We start from the raw sequence: 16,119 nt of genomic DNA on the forward strand, positions 1-16,119 counted from the left end.
GGACAGGCGGGTTTCTGTCAGAAGTACCTGCGCAAATTGACTCAAGCACTTAAACCACTCGCATTTGCACGCAAATTCATACGCGATTTAACGCAGCGTACGCAATCGCTGGATTTAAACAACAGTTGCATCTTCAAAAGTGAAAGTAAAATGCTCACGTCTGTATGTGCATTTATAAGCCCCTCCCACCCGGTGAAACCGGTATCACCGGGTTTGTCACGCGCTGATTAACCGGTGGGAAAATTCTGTCACCGCAACAACCCTAACGTGTACAAACGTTACGTTTTCGTGACCGCGTGCACAGCAACGTGATGTGGACGCCTAACCTCGATAGAGACGATAGTCCAAAATCTCTACTGGTTTATCATATCTACTGGTTTATCGCCCACCCCATCACAGCCCAATTACTAGGCTGGCATTTGTGCCACCGGCATCAAAAAAGTGACTTTGTGAACTCCCAGCTTGTCATTTTAAGAATTAAAAAAAATGTATTTGTGCATTTTGACAAGTTCTTTGAAAAGTGTATTTCAAGATGACAAGAAACATTTTAAGTCATATAACTAAAATAATTGACATTTTACAAAACAAAATGACAATTTCACACCAGTGTTTATGTGTATTAGCCTACCAACACTCTAACAACAAACTGTATTCAAATGACATTACATTACATTTACTGTGTGCATTTGGCAGATGCTTTTGTCCAAAAAGCTTTGTTGTAAAGTGTATACATTATATCAATAATTGTGTTCCTCGGGATCGAACCCACAACCTTTTGTGTGGCAATGAACACAATGCTCTACCACTGAACTGCAGGAACACATCAGTTATCAGTTAAAGGGATAGTTCACCATTTACTCACTCTCATGTTGTTACAAATCTGTATAAATTTTGTTGTTCTGATGAAAACGGAGGAAGATATTTTGAGGAATGTTCATGAGCCCCATTCACTTGCATAGAATTCTTTTTTTCCTACTATAAAAGTGAATGGGGTCCACGAACGGTTTGTTTACAAACATTCCTCAAAATATCTTCCTTTGTGTTCATCAGAACAAAGAATTTATACAGGTTCGTAACAACATGAGAGTGAGTAAATGATGACAGACTTTTTGCCGTTTTAATGGCGAATTCTTAGAAATCGGACGCTTATGAGGTTTCATTTTGGATGCTTGTGAGACAGCTGTCTATGTGGACAATTTCCAGAGCTATTGACTTCCCAGGGCTGGCTTCTCATTACACCTCTCTTATGCTGTCTTGCCTAATAATGATATCTTGTTCCCAATGTCCCCGCCAGTCCAGGGGGGACGTGGACTAAGGAATGTCCCTCTTTTGTCTCGTAGTAACGGTAACTCGGCAATGCAGACAGCTTCTCTTACAGCACCAGCACACAAGAGCTGATTTACAAGTTCAAGTAAGGAGACGTGGCATTCCTTTGAGACCGTTGATCTTCAACTAGTGCTCACTGATAGCTGCTGCAGACGTGGTCTGGTTCAGCTGTATGTTTGCAGAGGGAAATAACTAGACACGAGAAGAATTGAGACTCGTGTAGTGTTTTATTGCTTTTTGCCAGATTGCACTTGTTGGTTTACTGTACCGCAGTGATCCCATAATGTCATCGCTGGGCGACCACAAAGCGGATTCTGCTCGTTTTTACACACCCCTTTCTGTTCATGAGCTCCGGCACATCAGACTTTCACAGAGAGGCTCCCGGCGCTCCCTAACTTGGTGCGTTTCTTACGAGTGCCTTCCGTATTTCTCAAAAGCAATGAAACAAAACAGAAGAACAAGAAACACGCCCGTATTACTATTCAAAATCCAGACAGGATCAGTAAACACTGGCCGTAACACTATCCCTCCCGTCTCGCTTTGTAAACAGCAGTGTAAACAAGCGACGCTCCACGAGAGAAGAAAAACGGCCCAGGCCCGGGCAACGGGCTGATTTGTGGAAGAGAAGCAGAAGGGTCCTGTCTAAACACTGCCTCTTATTAAATACGGTGTGACGTAAAAGAGAAGGGGGAAAGGTCGGGGTTACTCAAACATCGCACACGGGCAGCGGCCTAACGGAAACAAAAAGTTTTCTCCACCTTCCCGCTCAAAAGAACAAGAACCAGTCCTTAAAGATCCGGTTCTTTCTGTGTTTTTGAAGCTTTGATTGTGTTTACTGCTCGCAATATAACATGTGTTCATGTTTCACGTGTAAAAACGCGGTATTTTTCACACAATCTGTAAACTGCTGTTTTCACTGTCCTTAAAACAGGCTGATGTCTTCCTTGTTCAATGAAGTTCTTCCTTCAGAAATACGTAATGAGTTCTGATTGTGTAGTTTGTTTAGTGTGTTTTGATTCGATAGCAGCTTAGCTTGCCGTTAGCTTAGCTGGCGACTGACGTATTCCTGTGGGCGGAGTTTAGTCAAAAAACTGTTTTATTGATGTCATTAAAGCAGGAAGTAGAGGGCTGTAGTCCAAACCCGGCCGTTCGCTGTAGGCTTTGAAAGGCGAATTCTGTTAAAGAAAATACATCGCCGTGCAGTGAACTATGAGCTTTATCATACACATATTATTATGCTCTAATAGCAACATTACACACTAACTAGGGTTTAAAAATGGGATCAGAAAGAATGTGACCCTAGTACCGTTTTGTAATTCGTATAGCCCCAGATGTACACCGATGTATCAGAATAAAGCCCGATTTATAGTCGTGCGTAAGTTCTACACCGTAGCTACGGCGTAGCCTGTGCGTAGCCTGACGTGCACCTCGCAAAATTTTTAACAGCGCGTCCGTTCTACGCGGACCGCAAGTGCTGTGATTGGTCCACCAGAAAAAAAAACCTTTAACTCAAACTGCAACAAAAGTCGCTGTTTATTTACTTCCATCATTGCTGGTCTTCTTAAATCATACACAACAAGTTGCTGTTTCTTCGTCGTTTGTGGGATAACTTGCCAACCTTCTTCTTCTATGACGGACGTGCTACTACTGTTACACGCGTGGATACTGCCTACCAACGGTCTGCGCGTGTGTTTGCATGTCAACGCGGACGATGACGCAAAAGTATAAATGAAAACCGACGTGGAACCTACGTCGTAGGACCTACGCACAACTATAATGAGCCCTTAGAAAAAGCCGCTTAACGCCACGTCCATCAAAAATGAGATGATGATTTTAACCAAATGCTCTCGGCACACATTACGGTGCGTTTACACGCTTCCCATTCACTTAAAATATGTGATGTCATGCGTTGCCGAACTGAATTGGGGATCCGCCGCATCAGTGCCGTTGCTCGTGGCAGAAGTTAAACTTTTCCCAACTGTGTCAGCCAATCAGATCGCCTTATGCAAATAACCTAGGCAGAGCCAGCCAATTATGTTTATGGAAGACCGAAGCATGTGTTGCGGCCACTGTGATTGGCTGTTGGCCACGCTTCAGACAAGCCTTCAGTCAAGCGTTCCCCCCATGTGAATATATACCGTTATACATTCTTAAATACTTTGGCGTCAAATCCGCCTAAACCCGGCATTGGGCAATTCAGAAATATACCAGTTTGTTGGGAGAATCCATTAAGAATCTGATCAAAAATGCACATTTACAAGAAAACATGTCAGGCGCACTTGTTTTGCTTCTGAGCTTTTCGAATGCTACGTGACCCCACCTGCATTTCCAGTGACCTCATTGGCCAAGAATACCCTTTTAATTTCTAATGCTTTTTTCTTTCACTTTTCCTCTGAATTTTATGTCACAACGCTCTCAATTTCAAGTTTAATCAACATGTTCTCCATCTGCCTTGTGACTCATCGCATTTTCCAGAATTTATTTCCTTTTTATGTAATACACATCACAGCCAAAATATGCTGTTCTCCAAAGACATTTTTGTAGCCTTAGCGATTATTCGGTCCGAAACGCTTTCCCCCGGAGTTCCTCGAAAAGTCCGGCCTCAAGTGTGTGACTACACAGGAATTCCAGAATAAACCTCTTGGCTTTTCAGCACCCACCATCTCATAATGTCTTTCGACCTAAAAAGAAAAGGTAAAAAAAATCAGGGGGACGATACTTGTGGAAACAATGCTCCAATCCCTGGAGCTTCACCTTCTATTGATACTCCAGAAAGGCCCGTTTGTATTTCTAAATTAAGTTTCTGCCTCCTTTTATGGGCCTTCGTGTTCCTGAGCCCACTGTGTAAAAGGCCTTTTGAAAGCAGGGTTTTAACACACAATTGGATTACAGCAAAGCACTTGGTGAGAAGGCAGCGGGTTGGGACGGACGACCTGCGAGAAGTACAGATGGTTTAGCGCATGCATAATGAAACAGACCAGGCGGTGTGCATGTGCCCCCCCCCCTTCCCAAAGCCTTTAGCCTGGCCTGGGAGAGGCAGAGGTGGAGAGGGAGATGAGATGAGAGAGAGAGAGAGGCAGGCCAGGGGGTATAACACTCGAACCCAACCTGCCTGCCGCAGCAAGTCGGTCCTAATGATCTAATTAGGTAATCACCTCACCGACTAATTCACAGAGTGCCATGACATTACATCCATTCCTACTAGTGTGTGTGTGCGATCGGGCCGTGCTCGGTGAAAGCTTGTTACACTTGTTTTACAACCTACATACTTTTTAAGTAGCTACAGCTTTGGTGAAGGAACCCGAGATGTTTTGATGGTGCAATTCGTAACTTTTTCCGTAACTTTTCCAATTCATAACAAAAATCGGTTATTGAGCTAGTACATACAAATTCTGAGTTTACAACTGTAAGCATTTAATAATATAAATTCTATGTTATATATGTTATTGATTTATATTTTAAAGGAAAACACCACCGTTTTTCTATATTTTACTATGTTCTTACCTCAGCTTAGATAAATTAATACATACCTTTTTTTTCAATGCGTGCACTTAATATTTGTACAGCGCGTTGTGAATGTGTTAGCATTTAGCCTAGCCCCATTCATTCCTTAGGATCCAAACAGGGATGCATTTAGAACATGAGTAGTTACACGAGTAAGTATGGTGGCACAAAATAAAACGTGTCGATTTTTCAGCGGATAAAAATGAGAACTATATTGTATGGTGGAAGAGCACTTAGTTTGCAGCATTTCGACTTCGGGCGCAGTAATATTGAGCGAGAGGAGTCAGGAGTGATGATGAAATGCTGCAAACGAAGTACTCTTCCGCCATACAATATATTTCTCATTTTAAAAAATCGCCACGTTTTATTATGTGCCACCATACTTACTCGTGTAACTACTCATGTAACAGTCTTTAAATAGGGAAAACATGGAAGTGTTTGGTGGCTTCTAAATTCATCCCTGTTTGGATCCTAAGGAATGAATGGGGCTAGGCTAAATGCTAACACATTTACGACGCGTTGTACGAAGATTTATGCACGCATTGAATAATGATAGGTATGTATTAATTCATCAAGTTGAGGTAAGAACATAGTAAAATATTGAAAAATGGTGGTGTTTTCCTTTAAATGCTGCCTGGTTTAATTTCACGTAAACATAAGTACGTAAACTCACTTGCAGTTTTATGTTTCAAACAGAGATGGCGATAGAGGTAAAAGTTACGAATTGCAGCTTTAATTGGCAACCTTGTTAGCAGTAACTTAACAATACTAGATGATCTTCAGGAAGGAAGCTTATTACCTCAGCGGCGAGGAATGTACGTCATGCATCCGTATGCGCCGCCATCGATTGTTCAATAATGAATTCTGTTGTCGAATCGAGGCGGAATAACACTTTTACTTAGTCACTCCAGGTTTCTTTCATTCACCCACACCCAAGCGGCGTTTTTGTCTTTTTGATGGTGTGAGAACAAAATTACACATAGGCAGAGACTATCCCGGCCTTGTCTTTCAGACCCTATCCCAAAGAGTGGCTTGTTATGCACTTGTATAGAGGATTTAGGACTCGTGAATAGCCCTGTTTGTGCACGGTATTTAGTTGTTTGTTGTTTAGTGTCTTTTTTGTGTTGTTTATTTCAGACGGGAATTTTTTTGTCCCCTTGGCTCTCTAAGGGCCCTCGACAGGGGGTAAATGCAGATGTGACACACAGAGTCTGGGTCTCACGCCTCATTTGCATATTTAATTAGCAATGGGCGCTGTGAGAGTGCACTTGGTCTGTAGAGGGCAACTGGGAGAGTGTGTGAAAGTCTCGGCGTACACACACCCACCCAGCGCCCGGTCTCGGCCCCCTTGTCGCTCTTTCACATATCTCTGGGCTGTTGCCGGGGTGGGCATACGTGTTTCGGCCCACTCTTCAGATTGCCTTTGTTTTAAACTGTTGATGCAGACGGCAACGCTGAGCTGAATGCAAACAAGGCCCTAAATTGTTTACTTTGTCTAGGAGCAGATGAAGGGGTTGGCCAAACTTTCCTTCTGGTTTCTGGTGCGGGGAATGTCTTTATTTCATTTAGACATTCAATTTTTGGTCTCAATTAAATGCATTTCTATGCAAAATATATAAACTTAAAGGGATAGTTCACCCAAAAATGAAAATTCTGTCATCATTTACTCACTCTCATGTTGTTATAAATCTGTATAAATTTCTTTGTTCAAAAGATACAAAGAAATTTTGAGAGTTAGAGTCCCCATTGACTCCCATAGTATTCTTTTACCTACTATGAAAGTCAATGGGGCCTCTGATCAGTTTGGTTAAAAACATTTTTCAAAATATCTTTCTTCGTGTTTATCAGAACAACATGATAGTGAGTAAATGATGACGGAATTTTCATTTTTGGGTAAACTATCCCTTTTAAGGGCTTTGTGCTTGATTTATTGAATATAAAATCTGATATGTTAAAGGAAAACACCACAGTTTTTATATTTTACTATGTTCTTACCTCAACTTAGATGAATTAATATATACCTATCTTTTTTCAATGCGTGCACTTTAATCTTTGTACAGCCTTTCGTGAATGTGTTAGCATTTAGCCTAGCCCCATTCATTTCTATGGCTCCAAACTAAAGTTTTATTTTGTGCCACCATACTTACTTGTGTAACTACTCATGTAACAGTCTTTAAATAAGGAAAACATGGAAGTGTGTGGTGGCTTCTAAATTCATCCCTGTTTGGATCCTAAGGAATGAATGGGGCTAGGCTAAATGCTAACACATTCACGAGGCGCTGTACAAAGATTAAGTGCCCGAATTTAATAAAGATTGGTATGTATTAATTCATCTAATTTGAGGTAATAACATAGTAAAATATTGAAAAACTGTGGTGTTTTCCTTTAATACCTTGGATGGTTATGTATGAAACCTTTCCCTTATGTTACTTCACATCACAGTACATTGTTAAACACTGATGTATTCCAAATAAGCCCCTTTTTAATCCATATATGGCCCAAAATGATATTAGGAAAACGTCTGACTGCTATGTTGGTGGATGCCATGAATCAGAATCTGCTCGCAAATTCACCAGCGCTGTTTTTAAGGGATATAAGTAATATTTCTCCCCACTATTTTATCTACAGTGGGAAATCAATACTTACCCCATCGTCTAAATCATCCTAAAGGATATGGTTTTTGGCTCTTTTTAGCTATAGTAGAAGAGATAAAGAGACCGAGTCGGGTCCGGAGAGAATTTCACGAAAGTTCCCCCCGAACGTCTAGGCGAGAATCATGGCCATCACGGCTAATGGCACAGTTAAAGAGCACTTCTTGGGAGAAATCTGGGCCCATCAAATTTATAGGGCTTTTTTATGCAGCGCACCCAGGTCCGATGCCTTTCTCTCCAGACTTATTTCCATAAGTGCCTCGGCTGCAAATAGCACACTCGGTGTGAATTCACAGCCCGAACCTCGCTGCTGGTCTGACCTACCGAGCCGCGTGCCAAAAGGACATTGGCTGGACTACAATCATCTATTCGGATGACTTCGTTTTACTTTTGAGTACTGATGTGGGATGCAATTTACAATTTGCATTTTATTAAATATATGCGAGTTAAACTCTCATAATCTAATTTTAAGATTAGGAGCATTAAAGTTGGATTGGTTTGCACTATTCTGATATACAGTGTTTTGCCGTCTACCATAGCAGCAATCAGCTTGGAAAGTCATTTCTTATGCTGAATCCTGCAGCATACACACGCTAGAGTAGGGTTACACCTGCACGCCTGCAGCCAGACTGCATGGTCAGCAACCCTGGTGTTGATTCCTACTGACTTCTGACTAGAAGTTTGTCATCTGCGACCTGAGCTTTACAAATGGTGGCAATGCAATAAGCAGTCTGCGATGTGCTTTTCTGTGTTATAAAACCAATGTCTCACTTTCTCTCTTTCTTTCTCTGCAGAAACAGGGCAGTCTGACAGTCCGAATCAGCCCAGTGATAGTGACATCAAAGACCAGCCTGAAAACGGTGAGTTTTTATATTGGCACACACCTGAATTAATCAGTTTGTCCAATAATGGCAGACAGGAAACAAGGAGCTGGCTGAAGTTCAGGAAGACGGGGCAGCTGGGCATAAAGCCTATTCGGGTGATTCTCACGAAAACTTGGTTGTAAAAATGTCAAGCATGAAAATGTAAAAATTGCTTAAATTAACTTTTTTTCCCACCAGACATTGAAAAACAAAGTCTAGAGTAAATGGGAACATTAATTTAAAAACTTTTACTTATCATTTAACACTTTTTGTAACATAATTTAAAAAATTAGTCCTAAAAAATCTCATTACCGCAACAGTCAGAAAACATCAACACTGACATATTTTCAAAATGACATGACAAACCTGAAAGAACATAATTTGGAGATTCTGCACATGCATTTAAAATCAAAGTATTATGCTTCTATTAATTAAGTTAACATTTAATAAGCATCTGTTGCGGTAATGATAATCAAAATGTCGTGTAAGCATTCTGACAAGACAATATTTCAAATTAACTGTAAAAAAAAAAGATCTTACCTGGTAGCCATCTTGAAGTAACTGGTCCATGTGCTTGGTCACTCAAAATTAAACTTTATTAAAATTCTGTATGTGTGCTTAAACTGTTCTCAAAAAGTGTTGCGGAGGATGAGAACATCAGGCATGGACACATCATTTTCCTAATTTTTCTTCATTATTATTATACATAAATATTTAGTAAATATTTTTTCTGTCATCTAAAGTAGTCTAGCAAAACATCTAGTGTTAATTTGATTAAATTACAACATAACGCATGTTCAAACACAGCCGGACACATTGCGGTAGTGAGAATTTCAGCAGAAAATGAGATAAAATTTACAATTATAAATTCTTATGTTGAAATCACACATTGTGCAAGGTAGAACACAGTATTGTGTTAATTCTGATGCTTTTTAATGTTACTATATTACACATTTTAAAGCTAAAATCATTAGTGCCGTGGTGTTTCAATGGTTTCGTGAGAATCACCCATTCACTAACGTAAGAATAAGTATAAGAACAAACTCATGTGCGTACGCACGTGTTGTGAATTAGGCGAAAGGTTTCGTGAGAAGTTCAAGTGTGCGTATAAATACAAAAAACGTACGCAAATATTAGTGAATGAGACCCAATGTCATCTTAGACTCATGCAATTTACGAGAGTCACTGTGCAACGTACCCATGGCCACAAATGCTCACTACGCTAAATTTCTTGCGTGACCCAGGCTAGTTATTACAGTTTGTAAAGTTTGAAATCTAGATATTTTTCTTACAAAATTGCATCGATTAGCCGCAGAAGACCTTTATTAACCCCTTGGAGTCGTGTGGATTACCTCTGTAAAGGATGGATGCACTGTTTTAGGGTTTAAAGTCAGAAGTTGTTCCCTGATCCCTGTTTTCTACCATTATAAAGCTTGGAAAAGCAAGGATATTAACTAAAATAACTCCAAATGTGTTCGTCTGAAAGAGGATGGACATATGTATCTCGAATTGCTTGAGGGTGAGATATTTTGATATTTGGCTGGAGTATCTCTTGAGCACTTAAAAAATATTACCCAGGTTTCCAAAGCCATGGCATAGCAGTTGGCACATGTGCAAATTGAGTTTTGGTGCTTATACAGAGAATTGTATTCAGGTCAGTCCGTGTCTGTTGCTCTTAAAGGAAAACACCACCATTTTTTTATATTTTTATATTTTTATCGATTTTTCGATTATATTTTTTTTACGTGGTCAATTCCAAAACGATTCTCGAAGCGCATAATCGATTTTTTTTTTCATATTTATTTCCGCAAACATTGAACGTAAGATTAACGTTAATCTAATTACCAGTTTTCTTCACTAGATGTCACTCTCTTTTTTGCCTTGCGCGATGTTACCAAGGAGCGAGAGGCGAGCCTGACATTCATTCATTCAGTGCTTAAAATGGCGGTTTCAGGTGCTTCATCTGCTTTGATGCCACCTTTACATAAAAAGTTAGAGGTATGGAAGCATTTTAGATTTCGCAAGAAAGACGACGACGACAGTGTTGTGGCTTTTAATTTCTTTTTATTAATTACCCACTTGTAAACTGCTGTTTACTGTTCTTTTTTATTAATATAGTATTTGTATTAAATCTATATTCATTGAGTTGAATCGAGAATCGAGTATAAAAACCGACCCGAGAACTGGAATCGAAAATTGAATCGAGAATCGAGTTGTTTTGATAGCTTGTGAATCGAAATCGAATGGATCTGAAATACATCTGAATCGATACCCAGCCCTAATACATACCTATCTTTTTTCAATGCGTGCACTTTTAATCTTTGTACAGCGTTTTGTGAATGTGTTAGCATTTAGCCTAGCCCCATTCATTCCTATGGCTCCATACAAAAGTTTTATTTTGTGCCCCCATACTTACTCGTGTAACTACTCATGTAAATAAGGAAAACATGGAAGTGTGTGGTGGCTTATAAATTCATCCCTGTTTGGAGCCATAGGAATGAATGGGGCTAGGCTAAATGCTAACACATTCAAGACGCGCTGTACAAAGATTAAAAGTGCATGCATTAAAAAAAGATAGGGATGTAATAATTCGTCCAAGTTGAGCTAAGAACATAGTAAAATATTGAAAAATGGTGGTGTTTTCCTTTAACACAGAATATTTCGGTATCTGCTTACAAATTATTAGCAGACAATAAAAAAGTCTCAGTTTTGAATAACAAAGACAGTGTTTGAATGATAAAAGTCGCTTGTTTATGTAAGTTTAAGCAGAAAATGATGTCGAAAATTCCCAGTTTCTCTCTCCCAGAGCTCGGTTACATGTGTATCCCTCAACACTGGATTATAAGGCATATTTTGAAGATTATCGCAGATGTGCACGGTGAAGCCTGAGCTATTATTTCCACGCCCTTGTGTGTGACACCAACATCGCCCTGTTTACTCAGATTAGTGGATATGGATAGACGAGCGTGTTCATTATTCTCATCCTGCATGTAGCTGATATTATCTTTTCATCTGCCTTTCTCTCTCTCTCTCTCAATGAACTGAAGATCACCCCTAATTTCTGCCGTCAGTGCAGATGCTACACATAATCACTCCACTAGTTCCTTTGTTTTTGCCATATTTTCTCTCCCATACAAATGCTGTCCATCTGGTATCTGTATCTTTCGGTCATAATATAGATTGTTTATTTTCATCCGAATTCAGATTTGGTTTTGATTGGTTGATTTATTAAAACTGGTTTATCAAAACTGGTCTCATATCAGTAGTTAACATCCTTCCTGGCTCTTTACACTGGCGAGAATCTAAACTGTAGTTAGATAACCGAATCATAACTGCTGCTTATATACCACCAGACAATGCCTAAGGCCTTTACATTGGGTTAATCTTTTATAAAACATTTTACACAACAGTGTAAATATGCGACCCTGTCTGTGAAATCCAGGCTAAAGTCTCATAATCAAATTTTGAGATGATTTTGCTCATTAATTTCACATCGATTTCAATCTTTGACATGACCTTACTCAGTCAATATTAACAATATCAAGGTTACAATGTTCTTTACATTATGTAAGATGATTTTATGTAAAAAATACTTTAGCTGGCGTTTCATAAACAGGAAAATTTCTTCCTTATTGTCTCTCTATTTCTCAGTCTCTCCTCGTCACTGGTGCAGAAAAACACAAGTATTTTCCCCTCCGTGGCTTGTTGTTACTGGTAAACCTTGACCCTTGTGCTCCATGCTACGTGCACTTTCACAAAGCAGGCGGACTTCTTTCTGGGACGGCACGGCCATTGCACAACCCGCAGAATAGTAGATAAGGCTAGAGGATATCCTCTACTCTAATAACTGTACAGAGAAAGTTGTGTGGGGAGGGTGAGGTGGGGCATTTAATCAACACCAAGGCAGTAAATACAGTTAAACAATTGTTTGCGACCTCTCCTGAGGGGTGTTTATGGCGTACGACAAACTTAAAAGGCACTTATTTAATTGCTAAAAAACGACGTTATTTTGTGTATTTGGCATAAAACAATGTGTTTGCGTGGTTTAGAAAAAACACATTGTTTTCCACACAGCGTACTTTTTTTAGCTCCAGATATACTGTCTTTCAGAAAAGCACTGATTTTGTACAAAACTCATTGATTTGAAAAGCTCTGTGTCCCTGATTGGCCAGCTAATCTGTACGTTCTGAATACCTCTGACATCAGCCGGAAATTTGACGCTCCTTAGCATGTTTGAAAGATTCGCTCACAATGCAATGCTAACCTAATAAGGAACACTGTGCCGTACACGGTACACCCCTCCCTTGCACGTGAGGCTGCATTACGTCATTGTAACTTTGAAGCATTAAATCTTCAAAATATACGGTCATGCGGCACATCGTTGTAAAGCTTAAGCCCTATTCGGACGGGATTAGTTTTACAGGGGTAGATGGCGTAATGTAATTTTACCACAGGACGTCGGGTAATATAAATGGTCAATTCGGACGGGATTAGAAATCTCTGTAAAACATTCAGAAGTGGGAGGGGTAACTCGTTGGCGCAGCGCGTCACCTGTCGTCTTCACGTGCACGTTACCTTGCTTCCAGATATCAGATGTGCAAACAACATGACACAGACAAGGAAAACGCGAAACACTGTGTTTAATTTCAGTTTGGGGAGAACGTCAGTTTCGTAAACAGTTCCGCGCATCTGAGAAGTGAATTTGACTTTTTTTTTAAGTTTGTGTCGTGTTTTATTCAGAAACTGACCTGCCACTGACTTGTTTCTCCGTCTAGAACGCAATTCAATGCCTCTTTAAGCGCTTTTATATTTAAAAGAAACCCGCAAATTAAAAGGAAATGACGCGATTTACGTGTATATTTACAGCTGGTCGATTCGCACTGGATTAGTATTACCTGAGGTAATTTCTCCGGACCTTTTTACAGAAGGTAAAAGACGCCGTAATCTTTACTGACATTGTCCGTAATGATTATTGACATGGAGCATTCGGACTGGACTAAAATCACAGAGAACCTCTGATAAAAACTTGCTTTACCCCACCTCCCTATGTAAAACTAATCCCGTCCGAATAGTACTTTAGAGTTTCGGGATTCCATTAAGCGCACACACAAAGCGTAATATGATTTTTAGCAGTCATAAAACTGTAATCTAGTTGTTAGTTACCTGCACCGGGCAGCGCTGATTTCGGATATTTACTTACCTTCAAAATCTTCCCTTTATCCGTTTCAGTGAAATTGTCCAAAACAAATTGTTCATAAATCCCCAAAAGTCCAAGGAAATGGAATATCTAAGCCTTTTAATCCAAAACGATTTGTTCATCTCACAATCTTGACGTTTCTGACTGAATTACGATATAAATAGTTTATACAATTAGTTTACTAACGGAAATTCGTTCGAATCTCACTTTTCATTCACGATTTATAATGAATATATTCGGATGTCACGTTTATTGTGCAACGTCTGAGGAACAAATACGCCCCCTTGTGGAATTTCTGCCGTTCCATAAGGGGCTACATTACAGGGTGTGAGTCCGATGTTGGAAGAATTATGATAATGACGCGCGCTAGCTCGGGGGCGGGATGACGTCAGTTTTTTTAACACTGCTAACAATATCTATATAGCCTACTGTCTACAAACCTTAATAATATTAACATTACTATACATCGTTTAAAAGGTCTACGGGTTTAGCATCAGTGTATGGTCTTTGTTTTGAGATACACAAAAACACCTGCAAGGCCTGAAAGAGATCAAGCCTCAACCAAGTAAGAAAAAGTAATGCAAAAGTAACGCAAGTATTACTCTCCATGAAAAGTAACTAAACAATGCAATTGGAAAGTAACTTAATATTGTAATGCATTACTTTCAAAAGTAACTTTCCCCATCACCGGTTATTAACTCCCCGCCAGCGTTTAAAAAAAAGTTGCAAGCCAACGGCAGCATTTTTTATGATTTTCACAAAGTTTAATGTTCTTCTTTAAATATATAAACATACAATATATCAAATGAAAGAACAGACCCTCTGCTTTAAAAAAAACAAACAAACATTTACCCTATCTTTATTTGTACTCTTTTTATCTCGTGTCAAATATTGTTAGGTTTCTTAGAAAACACAAAATTTTGCATTTTTGTAAAGGACTTTTTATTAGAGATCAGATGTTTTACTGTTTTTGGATCAGTGGATGATTCAGTGTTTTATAAGTCGGGTAAAAGCAACACCTATTGGATAATAGCGGAAATCAGTGGCGGACGGTGACTTCTTTTTCAAGCGTGCTCGATGCAAAGTTCTTCACAACATGTATGTAGCCTGTAGTGTGGTTCGTAATTTCAAAATATGTGTTCTGCGCTTTGAGAGATCCTATGTGCATCACGTGTCATGCTGCAGACGCGTCTAAAGGGTTTATTATAAAAGAGACGCTCGCGTTTGCCACAGATACTCGCATAATCTCATGCGTAATTAAAGTTTACTGTTTAGGGAGTGTCTTGCGTGTATTTTGTGAATGTGAGCGTCTCTTTTATCATAAACGGTTTTGACCCGTGTGCAGCAGGCACTTATTTTGACAAAACACGTGGATCTCTTGACACGCAGAACACATATTTGGGAAAAGGGAACCACACACGACACTCCGAACACTTATTTTGAATTAGCGCCCTTCGGATGAGGAGTCACGAGCCGCCACTGGCGGAAATATGGATTGCTGTAAAAACTCATCATTGGCAGGGAAGCGTTTTCTTTTAGTGACGAGAGAACTCGTCAATGGCGGAGAAAGAGTTGAACAGTCAGCTTATATCTAATAGTGGGAAAATTGCTTTTATCTGCCGATACGGATTATAGGCCGATACATTGGTGCATCCCTAATTAAAACACAATCCTGGTAAAAGCCTGGATTTTGATTCACAACTTGAACTGTCAAAAAATAAAAGCATGACCAAGTGATTTGTGGTAGACACACTGTTGTTTTAACACTGATTGTGCAATTGACATCATAAAAAATTGATCATATCTAGGTTCCTCTTCTAATGTAACAAATGCCCAGATTTAAATTTGCATTGACATTTTAACAAACAGCATGAACGGCATGCATGTGATTTTCCACTGAATGTTTCTGCTCTTACTGTGCACAATTTCTCGGTCCACATTTTTCCAAAACACACAATCCAATCAGTTCCCTATAGACCAAGTCCCGCCCCCCTTTACTTTGAGGCGTCCTGTTACACTTATCTGAAATATGTCATATTGCTCCAACAATACGGGCTATGTGTTAAGCACATTGCAAAGATGCTAAAATGTGATTTACTTTCGGTAAACTCAAGCATGTTATTTCTCAACCACCCGAATGCCGTAAAACAAGTTTGTCCCCTCTCCCGAGGCCTGTAAACATGGCACGCTGGAGTTTGATTTGAGGCAGTCCTCTTGTTGCAGCGCTTAGAGACTCGCTGTGGTCTCACTGCTGCTGTGAAAGGCGAACCCTAGCCCCTCCCTACAAGTGTGTGTGTGTGTGTGTGCGGATCTACAGTGGACACAGCTGGGAGTGATTATCTGTGTTGAGATATAGAAGTCCTGCCCCTTCCCTCGCCCCTTTCTCCCTATATGAGGCACTCATGGAAATGCCCTTGGTGAACTCGGCGTGCATATGCTCCCTATACTGGAATTCAAGTGACGAAGGTTCCTTCGCGTACTCCTCTTTCTCTCTCTCTTTCTCTAAGCTCCATTGCGTCACTCCTCCATTTTCCAAGTAATCGTGGGTCTCGCTTCTACCCCGTGTTATTGTTGTTTC

General features: G+C 39.9%; 1 protein-coding gene across 11 annotated transcripts in view; it reads left to right on the forward strand.

Annotated features, from left to right (window-relative positions):
* nfia (nuclear factor I/A) overlaps nucleotides 1-16,119 on the forward strand; it is a 186,726-nt gene that overhangs the window by 119,175 nt on the left and 51,432 nt on the right. For all 11 annotated transcript variants that reach the window (XM_055218426.2, XM_055218428.2, XM_055218425.2 and 8 more), the window contains exon 3: nucleotides 8,276-8,341. In XM_055218426.2, coding sequence (XP_055074401.1) covers nucleotides 8,276-8,341 — 66 coding nt within the window. The remainder of the gene's footprint in view (nucleotides 1-8,275; nucleotides 8,342-16,119) is intronic.

Source organism: Misgurnus anguillicaudatus, chromosome 23 (assembly GCF_027580225.2).
Source record: "Misgurnus anguillicaudatus chromosome 23, ASM2758022v2, whole genome shotgun sequence".
In the NCBI taxonomy this organism is placed as follows: Eukaryota; Metazoa; Chordata; class Actinopteri; order Cypriniformes; family Cobitidae; genus Misgurnus; species Misgurnus anguillicaudatus.